This window comes from Zalophus californianus, chromosome 5, assembly GCF_009762305.2.
Source record: "Zalophus californianus isolate mZalCal1 chromosome 5, mZalCal1.pri.v2, whole genome shotgun sequence".
NCBI classification, from domain to species: Eukaryota; Metazoa; Chordata; class Mammalia; order Carnivora; family Otariidae; genus Zalophus; species Zalophus californianus.
Genome location: NC_045599.1, coordinates 31,868,110 through 31,885,471, shown reverse-complemented (window position 1 = coordinate 31,885,471; position 17,362 = coordinate 31,868,110). Strand labels below are relative to the sequence as shown.

The 17,362-nt window shown below is 39.5% G+C and overlaps 1 protein-coding gene across 3 annotated transcripts in view; it reads right to left on the bottom strand.

The window, feature by feature from the left end:
- Nucleotides 1-17,362, bottom strand: part of CTNNA1 (catenin alpha 1) — a 315,689-nt gene that overhangs the window by 119,967 nt on the left and 178,360 nt on the right. For all 3 annotated transcript variants that reach the window (XM_027606834.1, XM_027606835.1, XM_027606836.1), the window contains exons 4-5: nt 722-888; nt 124-243 (exon numbers count right to left, since the gene is read on the bottom strand). In XM_027606834.1, coding sequence (XP_027462635.1) covers nt 124-243; nt 722-888 — 287 coding nt within the window. The remainder of the gene's footprint in view (nt 1-123; nt 244-721; nt 889-17,362) is intronic.

The following is a 17,362-nucleotide window of genomic DNA, read 5'->3' as shown; positions in this document are numbered from 1 at the left end:
TTTAGTGGAACTATACTGGCAGAGGGAGGTACTGGTACCTTCAGAAAACTTTAAGTAAAATCGATTTTTTGCACTAGATAGTAATATAAACAACTTTAATATATCCCCAAATCATGACTGTACCTGTTGTCTTTTGGCTGCCATAATGTTCAGCTTATCCACTTCAGGTTTTAGGGCTTTATACTGTATTCCTAAGTCTTGTTCAGTGCCAGCATTTCTCAGTTTCAAGATACCTTCTTCCACCTATAAAACATAACCCTAAATAAGAAAAATTCTAAACAAATCTGTTTGTAAAAAAGAGCTATACGATTTTATTCCTTTTAACAGCTACTCAGATAGCAATCTAAACTTTTTCTTCAGTTTATGTGGCCCTCAAATATTTGAGCACCTACTACATAGGTGCATTATACTGACTGCTATCTGAAACGATAGAATTTAACACATCTCGGTTTCTCAACTCTGGAACTCTGGTATAAGGAAATGCTTCATCACTCCTGCAAAGGGAAGGAGTCAAAAGAGTACATTTATTAAAATCAAGACTACACAGGCTCATAGCAGTCTGAGGTACACATAGCGAAGAGCAGAAAATGGAAACTGAAGAAAACATTCCTGGTCCACTTAGGTAACCAAGTCAAACTCTAAGGAATGCTGAATTAACTGTGGCCAGCAGCAGCCTCACTGTGATGGAAAGAACAAATTACAGACACAGGCCTGTACTTACAACTTTCAGCTGAACAAGTAATTTGTAGACATCTGCCATGTCAGCCAAAATAAGCAGCCGGGTAACAGCAGAGAGCAAAGCTCGAGCTGCCCGAACCATGTTGCCACGCTTCACAGAGGAGCAGGGATCATCTGCAAACTCTCCCGCAGCAGTCTTCATCAAATCACCTGTTTTACAGCATGAAAAAACCAACTCATCAGGAATGAACCAAATAACTGGTCTGTGTTTAAAAAAATAGTAATAATAATGCAAACCTTGTATAGCTCATGCACAGAATTGAATTTAAGGGCTCTCATTTTTATCTTCTGTTTTCGTTTTACAGCGGTCACTAAGAAAAGCATCCTCCTATATTGCTGGTGAAAACACAGTATCTGGAAAGTGATTTGGTGCTATATATATATATAAAGAGCCTTAAAAACACTTCTTTCCAGGGTGTGCCTGGGTGGCTCAGTGGTTGAGCCTCTGCCTTCAGCTCAGGTCATGATCTCAGGGTCCTGGGATCAGGCGCCACTTGGGGCTCCCCCGCTCAGTGGGGCGTTTGCTTCTCCTGCTCCCTCTCCCTCTGCTCCTCCTCACGTGCGCTCTCTCAAGTAAATAAAATCTTAAAAAAGACACTTCTTTCCCAAAAGGAGCATTACATGTATGGGGGGGGCGCGGGTTTCAGTGGGGAAAAAAAATGGATCTAATGTGATCTACCCTCACATCCACAGAATGATCCAGAAATACAGCAACCATCATGAAGGACCGCCACACTTCATTAACCACCTCAAGAGAGACTTACTGGCATATGAAAAGACAAACTTGAGTCGATGACTCATTCACTTTCCTCATAGTAAAACAATGACAACAGCTCAAATGCTCAACAATAAGTATCTGGTGAAGTAAATTATGTTATATCCTACAATTGACTATTATGCAAATATTAACATATATGAAAAAATGTTAACATTTATGATGAAACCATAAGCATAAAGAAAACAAAATGATAAATATATGTAATGTGTTTTTAAAAAAGAGAAAAAAGCCGGGAATGCAAAGGCAAGTTATACTAGGTTATAACCTGACTCTTTACATTATTCTGTACTAATAAAAACATTTTCTGTAACAGGCATTATATCCATAATTTTAAAAATTACACTAAAAACATACATTTAGTATAGTTATTGGGAATATCTGAGGTTATATTATACAATCCCTTAAATTCAAAAATACTAAGAATTTCTTTATAACGTTTCTTAGAAACTTGTAAAATAACTTAACACTTTTTGTCATTCATTTCTACTAATTATCATTTCAAGTGACTACTGCCCCTCTTCTCTTATAGCTTAAGCACATGGAGGGCCAGGACTGTGTCTGTTCTACCAGTTATATGGACAGTACCTATATGGTGACTATCTTTGGATTCCTGGAAAAGCAATTACTCCCTCCCTTGGCTGAATGTGTCCATTCCAGATTAAAGCCTGAAAGGCCATTCACTCAACCTCTTCCACTAATATAAAAAGTACACTCTCAAGAAGCCTACTGACTTCTGAAGAGTCCTACCAAATTTCTCCTCTCAAATTTAGCTACAGCACATGAGCTTAGGGGGAAAAAAGTTAAATTCAGTCTCAGATTCATATATCAGTTGGGCTCAGAAGCACGATACAGTATTAAGAGTAAAGACAAGCTCTGCCTATGTAAGGTCAGATATAACTCACAAAGAAGAGTTTCATAGTTAAAAAATTTTCCTAGACCTAAGGTACAGACATAGAAAGATAAAGATATATGGCAATGATTATACGGATACATAACATTAAAAATGTTATCATATGATACTTAAATAAGCTCATTCATTCATCTATTTATTCAACAAATATTTGAGCACCCACTATATATCAAAGTCTGATTTAGGTACAGCCCATGTCCTCATGGAAGTCTCAGGAGGGGGGGAAAGACAGACAAGCAAACAATTAAAGGCGGATTAAGACAAAGAGCCTGGATTCAAAAGGCTCACAAATCAAGGACTATTACAATGCGATCAGAATTAAAATAGCCCTGTGGACGAGGTAGTATGGGAAGATGGTAGGAAAGTTATTTACTCATGAAGAAGTTGTCTCAAAAGCCTTGTAGAAAAAGATATGTACCTTAAACAATATTAATATTAAATAAGATATCGGTCTTATACAACAAAAGGAATCTCACCTATGTATTGAGAGCTTACTACACACTAAAACCAATCCACTGCCAGGGATACAAAGCTGAACAACACTATCTCTGCTTTCAAGTGGTTTATAATCCAGAAAAAGAAGAATGTGATCACACAGAAATTATGTGGCATTTTAACACACAGGCTATATATACGAAAGACACAGAAGTACACAGAGTTTCAAAGGAGAAAGCACTAACAACCAGTCTGAATTAGAAGTGAAATGCCAGCAACAATTTTATGGGAAACATGTACTCTGAAAGGGACTCTACTCTAAAAGGACAAGAAGAATTTTTGGCATTAGAATTAAGGGAGTTAGCATCTCAAGCAAAAGGAACAGCAACATAATAATATCCAACATTTATTAAATGTCCACTCTACGGCACTCTACATATTGTATTTAATCCTATAAATCACCTAGAAAGCAGGTGGTATTGGCCCTTCTTTACAAATGAGACAACTAAAGCTTAGAAAGGTTAACTAACTTAATCACAGTTACCTGATAGTAAAGGGGAGAGCCAGGATTTATAATGCCAATGCTGTTAGAACTACTAATCAAGCTGAGATACACAATAAGAAGGCATATTTGGAGGTGGAGTCCTCCAGTCTAACGGGGAACTTAAGGACGAGTATAGAAAGGGCAGAAGCTGGGGAAGGAAAAGCCATGGACAGAGTACAAAAAATTCCTAAGCCAAAGAAGGAAGTCAAAGTCATACATACACAGGATTAACCCAACAAAAGCACATAAAATAAACCTGACCTGGCGCCTGGGTGGCTCATTTGGTTAAGCATCTGCTTGGGCTCAGGTCATGATCCCAGGGTCCTGGGATCGAGTCCAACATTGGACTCCCTGCTCAGTGGGGAGACTGCTTCTCCCTCTACTCCTCTCCCCTGCTCATGATCTCTCTCTCTCTCTCTCTCAAATAACATTTTTAAAAAATTAAAATTAAAAAGTTGAAAGTTTAAAAAATTAAAATAAATTAAAATAAAATAAAACCTGACCACACAGATGAGTCCGAAAGCCACAGTGAGAGCCCAGGAAAGAATAGTAATAGATTATAAAGACAGGAGTCAAATGATATAATAACCTTTCATTATAAAGAGTGAGGAAAAAGAAAGCATCAAAGGTGACAAAGTTTTCAAGCTAGGATTGTAGTAAAATGGAGAAAAGGGTAAGAGCACCGTATGAAGATTAAAAAAAAAAAAAAAAAAAGTGGCCTGAGACTGTGGAATTAGAAGTAGGGGACGAAGACTACTGGACAAGAGAAACAAATCAAATGCATACATACAGATCAACGGAAAAGAATCAAGAATCTAGAAATATAGTCAATTAATTTTCAACAAAGCTGCCAAGACCATTCAATGGGGAAAAAATTGTCTTTCAAACAAATAGTACTGGGAAAATGGATATTCACATGCAAAAGAAAGAACTTGGACCTCTACTTCACATCATACACTTTCAGGACAGATCTAAACCTAAATTTAAGAACTACAATTATTGACACTTAGAAGGAAACATTAACATAACTCTTTATGGCCTCTGATTGGGCAATGGTTTCTAAGCTATGACACTAAAAGGACAAATAACAGAAGAAAAAAGATAAAAAAGATTTGATGATGCGCCTGGGTGACATCATCAAAATTTGAAATTTCTATGCTTCAAAGGACACTATCAAGAAAGTGAAAAGACTGGGGCGCCTAGGTTGCTCAGTCGTTAAACAACTGCCTTCAGCTTGAGTCATCATCTCAGGGTCCTGGGATCAAGCCCCACATTGGGCTCCCTGCTCAGCAGGAAGCCTGCTTCTCCCTCTCCCACTCCCCCTGCTTGTGTTCCCTCTCTGTCTCTCTCTGTCAAATGAATAAACAAAATCTTTAAAAAAAAAAAGAAAGAAAGTGAAAAGACCAACAGAAAAGGAGAAAATTTCTGAAAACCATTTATGTAGTAAGGATCTGGTAGACACAATATAAAAAGAACTCTTATGACTTAATAAAAAGAAAATCCAATTTAAAATAGGCAAAGAAAGGCATTACACAGACATCTCTCCAAAGAAGATGAACAACTAATAAGCACATGAAAACATGCTCAGCCTCATTAGACATAAAGGCAATGCATAACGAAATCATAGTATCACTTCTTACCTACTAGGATGGCTAAAATCAAAAAGATAATAATAAATGCTGGTGGGGTGCCTGGGTGGCTCAGTCATGAAGCGTCTTCCTTCTTCTCAGGTCATGATCCCAGGGTCCTGGGATCTAGCCCCGCATCTGGCTCCCTGCTTGGCAGGAAGCCTGCTTCTCCCTCTCCCACTCCCCCTGCTTGTGTTCCTGCTCTCGCTGTCTCTCTCTGTGTCAAATAAATAAATTAAAATATATATATAAATGCTGGTGAGGAATGTGGAGAAACTGGAACTGTCATACTCCACTGGTGGGAATGTAAAATGATGCAGTGACTTTGGAAAACAGTCTAGCAGGCCCTCAAAAGGTTAAATGTAGAGTTACCGTATGATCCAGCAATTCCACTTCTAGGTATATTCCTAAAACAACTGAAAACAAATGTCTACACAAAAACTTGCACATAAATGTTCACAGCAGCACTACTCGTAATAGCTGCAATGTGAGAACAACCAAAACATCCATCCATCTACCAATGAATGGATAAGGAAATGTGGTATAGGGGCGCCCGGGTGGCTCAGTCGTTAAGCGTCTGCCTTCAGCTCAGGTCATGAACCCGGGGTCCTGGGATCCAGCCCCACATCAGGCTCCCTGCTCGGTAGGGAGCCTGCTTCTCCCTCTCCCTCCACCCCCCACTCATTTTCTCTCTCTCTCAAATAAATAAAATCTTAAAAAAAAAAAAAAAAGAGTATGTGATACATCCGTACAATGAGATATTTAACCATAAAAAGGAATGAAGTACTGATACATGCTACATGAATGAATCTTCTAAGCATACATTATGTGAAAGAAGCCAGCCACAAAAGGCCACATATTGTATTATTCCATTTTTGTGTAATGTCCACAATAAGTAAATCCAGAGACAAAAGCCAGATTAGTGGTTGCCAGCAGGTGGGGCAGAAAGAAAGAGTGAGGACTAACTGCTAATAAGTATGGGGTTTCTTTCTGGAGTAATGAAAATGTTCTGGAATTATGTAGTAGTAATGGCTTCACAACCTTGTAAATATACTAAAACCACTGAACTGTACACTTTAAAAGAGTGAATATTATGGAATGTGAATTATGGCTCAATAAATAAAGAGATAAAGAATATCAAATGCAGTGACCTGAAAGAGCACAGGCCTTAAAGTTGGAGATAAGCCTATGTTTTGGCTTTCCCACTGATCAGCTATGACTGGACTGCACTGCCTGTTTTCTCTTCTCCAAAGTATAGACAATACTTTGCTGTGAGGGACAACTAACATAAGCTATCTAAAATGTCTCATTTGTTACCATGTACTAGGAAACAATACAGGGTTGGCAGAATTATTATTAAGTAAAACTAGATGAGAAGACAGAGAAATGGGTCTTTGTGTTTCAAGAGCACCCATTTGTTCAACAACCACCTTTAAGAACATTAATTAATGCCTTCTTGTAACAAATGTTTACTGAACACCTTCTAGGAGCCAGGCACCTCTCTTGGGATAGAAATTAACTAACCAGGGGCTCCTGGGTGGCTCAGTCAGTTGAATGTCTGACTCTTGATTTGGGCTCAGGTCATGATCACAGGGTTTTGAGACTGAGTCCTGCATCGAGCCCCACATTGAGCTCTGTGCCCAAAGTGGAGTCTGCTTGTCCCTCTCCCTCTGCTCCTCTTCCCTGTGCACACACACTGTCTTTCTCTCTCTAAAATAAATAAAATAAAATCTTTTAAAAAATAATAAATTAACTAATTAACCAGACAAAAAGCTTTGCCTCCAGAGAGCTTACATTCTAATGGGAGGGGAAGATGATAAACAATCAAGTCAATTATATAGTTGGTGAACCAAAAGTACTTGTGAGAGGGAGCAGCATTGACAGAAAGGACAAGGAGAGTGGGGATATAATACGTAATTTAAAATAGGGGGTGGGCGCCTGGGTGGCTCAGTCGGTTAAGCGACTGCCTTCGGCTCGGGTCATGATCCTGGAGTCCCCGGATCGAGTCCTGCATCGGGCTCCCTGCTGAGCAGGGAGTCTGCTTCTCCCTCTGACCCTCCCCCATCTCATGCTCTCTCTCATTCTCTCTCTCAAATAAATAAATAAAATCTTTAAAAAAAATAAAAATAAAATAGGGGGATCAAAGCAGGCCTCACTGAAAAGGCACCACTTGAGGAGAGTCTTAAAAAAGGAAGCAAAGGAACAATCTGGCTATCTTAAATCATTCCAAGCAGAGGAAACACCAACTCAAAGGACCTAGGACACATATACACTAAAATGATCCTGGAAAGCCAAGGAAGCCAGTACATCTGTCAAGGAGGGAATGAGGAGGAGCAACTTTGTGGGAGGTGCAAAAGGCAGATTTCAAGGGTAACAGAACAAGACTGCTCTTTCAAGAATCTGGTCTGCAGGGGCGCCTGGGTGGCTCAGTCGTGAAGCGTCTTGCCTTCAGCTCAGGTCACGATCCCTGCATCGGGCTCCCTGCTCGGTGGGAAGTTTGCTTCTCCCTCTCCCACTCCCCCTGCTTGTGTTCCCTGGCTTGCTGTCTCTCTGTCAAATAAATAAATAAAATCTTAAAAACAAACAAACAAACAAACAAACCAGGGCGCCTGGGTGGCTTGGTCATTAGGCGTCTGCCTTCAGCTCAGGTCATGATCCCAGGGTCCTGGGATCGAGCCCCACATCGGGCTCCCTCCTCGGCGGAGAGCCTGCTTATCCCTCTCCCACTCCCCCTGCTTATGTTCCCTCTCTCGCTGTCTCTCTCTCTGTCAAATAAATAAAATCTTTAAAAAAAAAAAAAAAATCTGGTCTGCAACCAGAAAGAGAAGTCAAGGCCCTATTAAAGAAATTTTTTTCTGTGTGTGTGTGTGTGTAGATGGGTAGCAGTATAATGGGAAAGAACTGGATGGTAAAATTAGAAGTCACACAGACAGAAACTGTAGCTTCACCACTAAACAGATCTCACTTTCCACCAACTATAAAACAGAGATAATACAGGTGATCCCCACCTTGCACAGTAGTAGAGGTCCATAAAAATAACCATGCAAGCTGTAACGCTGCAAAATAATCTTAATGGGAAAATTATGATTATCCTGTGAACTTAAACATTTTTTGACAAAATGCTAAAAGCTCCTTTACTACTAATCATAAATGTCCAGGGAAATGAAAAAAAAAAGTACAATATTTATTTAATACATTGTAACTTAAAACATTATGAACGATGAGAATTAGTGTTTTTTCTTTGTAAGAGAGCTACTCAAAAGTAATTTTCTTTTCTTTTTTTTTTTTAAAGATTTTATTTATTTATTTATTTGAGAGAGGGAGAAGCAGACCCACCACTGAACAGGGAGTCCGACACAGGGCTCAATCCCAGGACCCTGAGATCATGACCTGAGCAAAAGGCAGCTGCTTAACTGACTGAGCCACCCGGGCGCCCCTTTTTTTTTTTCCTGTTAGATTTTTCTATTTATTTATATGAAAGAGAAAGGGCACGTGTGAGTGTGGGAGTGTGCAAGTGGGGGGGTGGGGGAGGGGGCAGAGGGAAAGAATCTCAAGCCGACTCTGTGCTGAGCCCCACACAGGGCTCAATCTCAGGACCCTGAGATCAGGGCCTGAGCTGAAACCAAGAATCGCCTACTTAAAGGACTACACCACTCAGGTGCCCCTAGAGTCTCTTTAAACAGCAATGGTGTCAACATATCTAGTCAGCTATTTCTTCTTTAACTTAATTTACATTCTATTCAAATTTAAATTCCAGGTTTATCACTTTCTGTTTCTTTGCTGCACTTCCATTTTGTTAGCAAATTTGTTCTTTCAATGATCCCTTTTTGTAAAAGGGTTCATGTTGGGTTTATCACTACGAGATAAGGAGGCAACACAACCACACACAGAATGAGCTAAACAGCTGCACAGTGACGAATTACTAAGAGAACTTGAAAGAAGAGATATGACTGCTCAGTGATCATAATGCGCATTGTTATTTATGTAGTGGTTTGTACCCTTAAGAGCTAGCAACCAAGTCCATATTCCATGCATTCACTCACAGTTAATGTATTCACTCACAGTTTAGTTACCATGGTAACTAAAATTGGAACCATGTTGGTGGGGGACTGGTATATTTTTTTTTTTAAGATTTTATTTATTTAGAGAGAGTACGAGCAGGGGGAAGGGCAGAAGGAGAGGGAGAGAGAATCCCAAGCAGACTCCACGCCGAGCACAGAGCCCCACACGGGGCTCGATCTCACGACCCCCTCACAGATCATGACCTGAGCCAATATCAAGAGTCAGATGCCAACTGAATGAGCCACCAAGGCATTCCGGATGACCGGTATTATTTAACTAAACTGTGTAAGTGAAATTTGTACATACTGGAACCTTGCAAAAGTAAGGATTGTCTATCTACTTCCTAGGGTTGCTGCAGAGATAAAGACAAATGTTTAGTAAGGTGCTTATAACAGTGCCTGCACTCCCATACTATTATTGCTACTGGAATTATAGATAGATGAAGGAGGAAAGGAAGGCAAAAAAGCACGAAAGATACATAAGTGAAGAATGAAGATTCTGGATCACAGACAGAACACACATAGCCATGAAAGGGGGGAAAAGAGGTTCTTGGACCCTCAGATAAGTGAAAGCAGAGGTAGCAAGAGTTCGGCTTCCAGGCAGTATGAAGCTCAGCACTGTTGGATAATCTCATTTGCTCAGAAGCAGTAAGTTAGGCTATCCTAAAAATTGAGCAGGGTGGAAAAGGAAGTGAGGGTTGGCGGGAGAGTGGAATAAACTCGAAATCAGCTGCTACTGGAAATGAAAAAGAGAGTTAACCTGGGGTAAATAAAACTGTAGGCAGAAGAAAAGGCCCAGATTAGGCCAAATAGGATGAACTTAAAGTAGATTCTTAAAATTATAGTCCATCTAAAATGAATCAAAATTCTTTAATAATTAGCTTACATTCAAATGGACAGATCTTGTAGATAATTTTAAATATAATTTTAATCACTGATCCTCACTGTATTAATCCCCCAAGTTTTCACCAACTCTAATCTTTCACAAAAACCTCCTCCTCCTAAATTCTCACTCCCACACAAGTTCCTCTTCAATAGCCTCAAGCCTTCTACAGCTAGCCTATAATTAAAACTAAAATCAGGCAAAATGACAACAAATAAGTGGAAAGAAGAAAGCAAATTAAGTACATATACATCTGCCTTAATCTCTTTTAGCTCAAAGCCATGACAAATCTTTAACTTCACAGCTAACAGTATTAGTAATAAAAAATATACATCAGAAATATACTGTATGGTGGAATAAAACCCTCACATTTTCTCTACTCACAGAACTATGAACAAATATGTAAATAAGCCACTAGCTAAAAACAAGGTCCTCAGGCTCTGCTGAATGGTCATCTCTCTAAAAGGAACATGACACTAAGACTGATATGAAATGTTTATTAAATTTTAAAAAAATAAAAAGAATCAAGAATTCTTTAAGAATAATAAAATATAACTGTTTAGTTTACAGAGCATACCTTTTTTTTTTTTTAAGATTTTGTTTTTTTATTTAACAGAGAGAGAGAAAGAGCACAAGCAGGAGGAGCGGCAGGCAGAGGAAGAAGCAGGTTCCCAGATGAGCAGGGAGCCCAACGTGGGACTCAACCCCAGGACCCTGGGATCATGACCTGAGTTGAAGGTGGACACTGAACCCACTGAGCCACCCAGGCGCCCCAACAGAGCACACTTTTTAAGAGTTAACAAGTCTTCTTTCCGCACACAAGGCAAACTGAGAAAACTGCAGCAGACAGGCAATCTGTCCAAAGTCACACGGTCAGCAGTAAAGGCTGAAAATGTAACTGGGTCCTCTGGCCTTGTCCCAATTGTCTCCAGTCAACTCCACACTGCAGGAGGTATTTACTAGGATATGAAAGAGATGAAATTTAAGAGAACCCCTAGTACTGTTCTATCTGCCATGAAATCAGAACTGACAACATGCCCATTCCCTGGTGTTTTCCCCCAACTAAGCTGGGGATAGAAGTTAAGCTACTCTGGAGTTCAAAACAAGGACAAAGGGCAATTGTAAAGGAAATAACCCAAAAGCCGACAATTCTACATTAGAACGGGACAAGATCAAGGCCTTTCGGAAGCATCAAATAACTTAAGCGAACTCCCTTGAATGCAATCCAACTTTTTATAAAATTACAGGAAAAGAATATGCTTGTAAACAGTGTGGGGTAGCAGGGTGTAGGAGAGAGAGACAAAAAATAGAAAGAAAGGATTGGTTTTTCTTCTTTGGAGAGTAGTAAATGAGATACTCTGTTATGTTGCTCTCCTTTAAAATACAGAAGGTTACAAAGTGATGTTAATGAATACACTCTATTCTCCCAGAATACCATATGGTATAGATCAAACAAGGCGTTGGAACTGGGCTTGAATCCCAACTTTGCTACTTGGCACCTGTGTGAATTTGGGTTGCTTCATGTCTACCTGTTTAGTCTTCTGTAAAATGGAGAATACCGTATCTCAGCGCACTGGGTTGTTTTGAAAACAGAGGTAATGAATGCAGAGCTCAACAAATACTTCTGTGTCCCTTCCACTTTCCCATCTACTTTCTCCAATTATTTAACCTATCCGGAACATGATCACTGCTCACACACCAACTGTTTCTTACATTTTTAGAAATAAAATTATGCTAGCAAGTTTCCTACAGGATAAAAGAAAATTAACTTTTGACTTATAATATGAAGCAATATACAGGGGGCACTCCCTCACTTCAAGCTCCATAGTGCAGATGGTAGAAAAAACTGGTCCTTTTGTGGTAATGGCTACAAAGTGTGATTTTGTTCCTCTTATTGCACCTTAGTTTTTCCATCTGTTTAAAAAAAAAAGAAATTGGGTGCCTGGGTGGCTCAGTTGGTTGAGCGACTGTCTTCGGCTCAGGTCATGGTCCTGGAGTCCCGGGATCGAGTCCCACGTCGGGCTCCCTGCTCGGCAGGGAGTCTGCTTCTACCTCTGACCCTCTTCCCTCTCATGCTCTCTGTCTCTCATTCTCTCTCTCTCTCAAATAAATAAAATCTTTAAAAATAAAAAATAAAATAAAAAACAAAAAAAAAAAGAAATTAAGCCAATCAGAGGTTCCTTCCAGTTTTTAGGAACTGGTTATCTCCTTCACCTATCCCATTTACAACTTCACATCCCAGAAAACTCATGCCATACTACAAGAACAGCTCCCAACCACAATGCCATTGCAAAGGGTCTCAGGTCCTCAGAAATCCAGGTATATAAACATCCCAAAGCCTTCAAAAGTCCTCCAAGAGACCCAACAGATAAGGAGCAAAGTTGTATCTTCCCTAAAATAACACTAAGGGTAAGTCTAATATGCTCCTCAGCCAGAACCTTTTCTACTTGAAGTCTAGAAAAAGACAAGCCAACCCAGCAGAGAAGCATGGCTTACCTCCTATAAATTACATGAAATGCTGATGTCAGGTCCCTTTATTAATGGAGAAAATTTTTATATTCCTACTTTAAATAGCTGATATAGGGGTGCCTGGATGGCTCAGTCGGTTAAGCGATTGCCTTCAGCTCAGGTCACGATCCGGGAGTCCCAGAATCGAGTCCCACATCGGGCTCCCTGCCCAGCAGAGAGTCTGTTTCTCCCTCTGACCTCTCTGAGTTTGCTCACTATCTTACTTTCTCTCTCTCAAATAAAATCTTAAAAAAAAAATTAAATAGCTGATATATAACAATCTGTACTGCACAATGAAAAATGAAATCACAGGGGCACCTGGTTGACTCAGTCAGAAGAGCATGTGACTCTAGTTCCCAGGGTTATGAGTTTGAGCCCCATGTTGGGTGTATAGATTACTTTAAAAACAAACTTTACGAAAATAATTTTTAAAAAGAAAATGGAAATCACAATGTGCTTATAACATGAGAATGGAATGGGACAAGACTACATCAACATACACAAAAACATTAACAGAGGTGGTACATCACAAAGTGGTACAGCAGGATTGTAGATTATCTTCTGCTGTTTGTGTGTTTGTGTGTGTGTGTGTGTTTTAAACTTTCTATAATGAACATACTTTTTTTATTTTTTTTTAAAGATTTTATTTATTTATTTGAGAGAGATAGCACATGAGAGGGGGGAGGGTCAGAGGGAGAAGCAGACTCCCCGCTGAGCAGGGAGCCCGATGCAGGACTCAATCCCGGGACTCCAGGATCATGACCTGAGCCGAAGGCAGTCGCCCAACCAACTGAGCCACCCAGGCGCCCCCATACATACTTTAAAAAGTTTATTCTTTTAGTAATCTCTACACCCAAAGTGGGACTTGAACTCATGACCCCAAGTATCAAGAGTCACATGCTCTTCCAACTGAGCCAGCCAGATGTCCCTGAACATACGCAGTTTTAAAGAAAAAAAGTTTTTAAATGATCAAAAAATGCAAACTATCTTTAATTCATGTCTGTGATACATATAACTTTTTCTTTTTAAGATTTTATTTATTTATGTGACAGAGAGAGAGAGACAGCGAGAGAGGGAACACAAGCAGGGGGAGTGGGAGAGGGAGAAGCAGGCTTCCCGCTGAGCAGGGAACCCGATGCGGGGCTCAATCCCAGGACCCTGGGATCATGACCTGAGCCAAAGGCAGACGCTTCACGACTGAGCCACATGGGTGCCTGTGATACATAAAACTTAAGGTTTCCAAGAAAAGAATAACCTAAAGCACTCAAAAAGTCTATATACAACATTTCTTTTTTCCAAGGTATAAAAAACCCACAGCTACTAAGTGCCACTGTAAAAGAAAAAAGTAAAATTAGCATACAGTAGAAAATATGTCGGCTCAGGTCATGGTCCCAGGGTCCTGGGATCGAGTCCCGCGTCGGGCTCCCTGCTCCTTGGGAGCCTGCTTCTCCCTCTTGCCTCTCTCTCTCTTTCATGAATAAATAAAATCTTTAAAAAAAAAAAGAAAATATAAAAGTTTGTGAAATCAGCTGTCTTAAGAAGCTTACCTAAAATATGGGAAAGCCAACTGACAAAATAAGGGGCCATCTGTAGCCCCAATCTCGTTATTATTTTTGTTTAGTTGCTGCAGGAATTCAACTATTATACAGACCTTAAGTAGGTATTTCTTAAATAGAATATTTTATGAGAGCACACTGTTATCAACCACCAAATACAGAGAAAGATTTTAAGACATTCACCTCAATATGCTTTACAGGACCACAAACACAGCCTATGTCAAAATGACAGAAGCTTCCAGAAGAGCTGAAAACCATTAACCATCTCAAACATGTTCAAATTCCTTATTCATTTCAGGATCAATTTCAAGGCCATATGTGGAATTCTGACTCCCCCTCTTCCACTGATTTCCCAAATGGCCTTGGCTCAACTCATTTTGATCTCTACCTCAAAATGATTTTAAATTTTTTTTTTTTAATTTATTTGACAGAGAGCGAGAGAGGGAACACAAGCAGGGGAAGTGAGAGAGGGAGAAGCAGGCCTCCCCGCCGAGCGGGGAGCCCGATGTGGGACTCGATCCCAGGACCCTGAGATCATGACCTGAGCTGAAGGCAGTCATTTAACCAACTGAGCCACCCAGGCGCCCCTCAAAATGATTTTAAATACCTCAATTATTTTTCTTTTCAATCAACTATCTCATACTATACTTGTCAACAATGGCAGCCTTCAGTCTTCAAAATAAAAAAACTGTTCTATTTACCATATCCCTTTTAAACTTTTGAAAAGAGAATAAAACTTTGGCCACAAAAATATTTAAGAGAAGTCTTTAGGTTTCTGATTCAACATAACCTTCTTAAATCATATTACTCTATAGAGGATAACGCAGTCATTAAATATTATGTTGTATCAGAGTACTTAATGGATCCTGAACTAAGTAAAAAAAAATAAATGACTCTATCGAACACAACATATTTCTACCCACATAAGTATATTATTCATAGAAAACAAAGTTTAACGGTCTACAACCAAAATTTTAACCATTGGTTTCATCTCTGGATAGCAAAATTATAGCTGATTTTTATTTTCTTCTTTTTGCTTTATTAAAAACAGTCACTGGGGGCGCCTGCGTGGCTCAGTCGTTAAGCGCCTGCCTTCGGCTCAGGTCATGATCCCAGGGTCCTGGGATGGAGCCCTGCACCGGGCTCCCTGCTCATTGAGGAGCCTGCTTCTCCCTCTCCCACTCCCCCTGCTTGTGTTCCCTCTCTCACTGTGTCTCTCTCTGTCAAATAAATAAAATCTTTAAAAAAAAAAAAAAAGTCGCTGAAGAAAATTAGCTTTTTTAAAAAAAAAAGTTTTAATTCTACCCAAGAAGTAACCAGAGGAGATGGGGGGGGGGGGTGGGAAGGCAAGCAACCAACATCACAAGTAAGTCTGTTATTTTTTTTTTTTAAGATTTTATTTATTTATTTGACAGAGAGAGCCAGCAAGAGAGGGAACACAAGCAGGGGGAATGGGAGAGGGAGAAGCTGGCTTCCCGCCAAGCAGGGAATCCGACATGGGGCTCGATCCCAGGACCCCGGGATCACGACCTGAGCCGAAGGCAGATGCTTAACGACTGAGCCACCCAGGTGCCCCAAGTAAGTCTGTTATAAATCACCCTCCACTTGATAGTTTGGCATCTTTACAGAGAAAAGTAAAAAACACCCAACCCTGAATTTGAATAGCTAAAAGTCCCCTACCATGGGATTCCTAATTCTTGAAAGTTACTTTTTCAATACTCTAGGTCCAATGATAGGCCTACTTTATACCAAATTCTCTTAAATATATCTGATTAATGGATCTCACCAAAAAAGTGATTTAACTGTTATTTCTTTATTATTCCACCAATTTTATTTTTATAAAATAATAAACTGACAGAACCAAGGCTTCATAAAATTATTTGCTAGCTTCAAGATAATCAAGAATTAACACCCATTTCTCAACCTGCCCCACTCCCCCCAGCCCCCAAATTTTTTAATTCATTTTCCATGACCCAGTAATAAAATATTTTCCTTACTTGTGAATGAAGATGAACTGGCAATACCATTGCAAAGAACGACAGATTTCATTACATAGTCCTTATGGGAACGAACCAAATGGTAGTATGTATCAGACATAACCTGTATGTATGTATCACCTGTAGGTATCACCATACCCTGTGACATGGGGATGAACACTTAATCCTCTTTCACCTTTCCATTCATCACTGGGGGGATATTTGGCAAAAATCAGAGACCTCTAGATAATGCTTCCACAATTAGAGAAAAACTGACAATGATTCAAAGAATTCCTAACAGATGCTTTAATAGAACTTTCCTGGGGGGCCATTTTTAATACACAAAACGGTTCATCTTTTGAAGATCAACCCAGGAAATAAACATTTCATATCATGTTATATAACTACTATAAGCCCCCCGGAATCAGCTCAGAGAGTGCCTAGAAAAACTCTCAACCTACTCACCCTTTCTCATCCCCTGGGGATAACAAAAAGGAGCTCTGAAATTTCTACTTTTTCCAGGCGACAAAATGGATTTTTAAAAAAAGTTAAAATAGAGTACCACACATATTCATGTTCTCATTTTCCTTACTAATTCAAGTGTGCCCTGCTGCTATTCAGAAACACTTCAAAGAGAGGCACTTACTTCCTGATTACACATTCAAATAAATGCATAACATGCATTTCAACTTGGAATCACTTTCTTAAGAAATTAACTAGTAGAAACCATGTTACTGCAACATCATGGTTGAAGTCATGCCAAAGTCAAAATTTTAATACCTAAGATAACTTCCTCAGCTACCCTGTACAAATATATTAAAGCAATACCATTACCCAGTGTAACTTAAAAGTATTATTGTGTTGGTTAGTGTTATCCATTAAACATTTAACAAGACAGAATTTTAAAAAAAGTAGGAACAATTTCAAAATGAAAGGAAACATTAGGATTTAATAACTTCTTTCTCCTTTCCTCACTTTCAAGCTGGCTATACCAGAAACCAAGTCTCTGCAAAAGCAGCATATGCTCACATAAGGGTAGTGATCCAGAAGCAGACAGCATGCTTGACACATCCCAAGTCAAAGAAAATATAGCCTCCACCCTAGAGACTTACAGTTTAAGTCAGAAAGACAACTTTAAGACATAAAACACCCAGATAGACAACCAGTTAATGATTTTTTTGGAATTTATATTTCACTTTTCCTGCTTAAGTTAAATGAAGAGCAAGAGAAAATGAATTAAATGGTGGGAGTGGAGGAATGGGGGTCAATAATGAATGAGTTTTAAATTAATCACAGACCTCAGGAACATGGGAAGGGAAAGACCTGGAATGGGAGCACTTCCAAA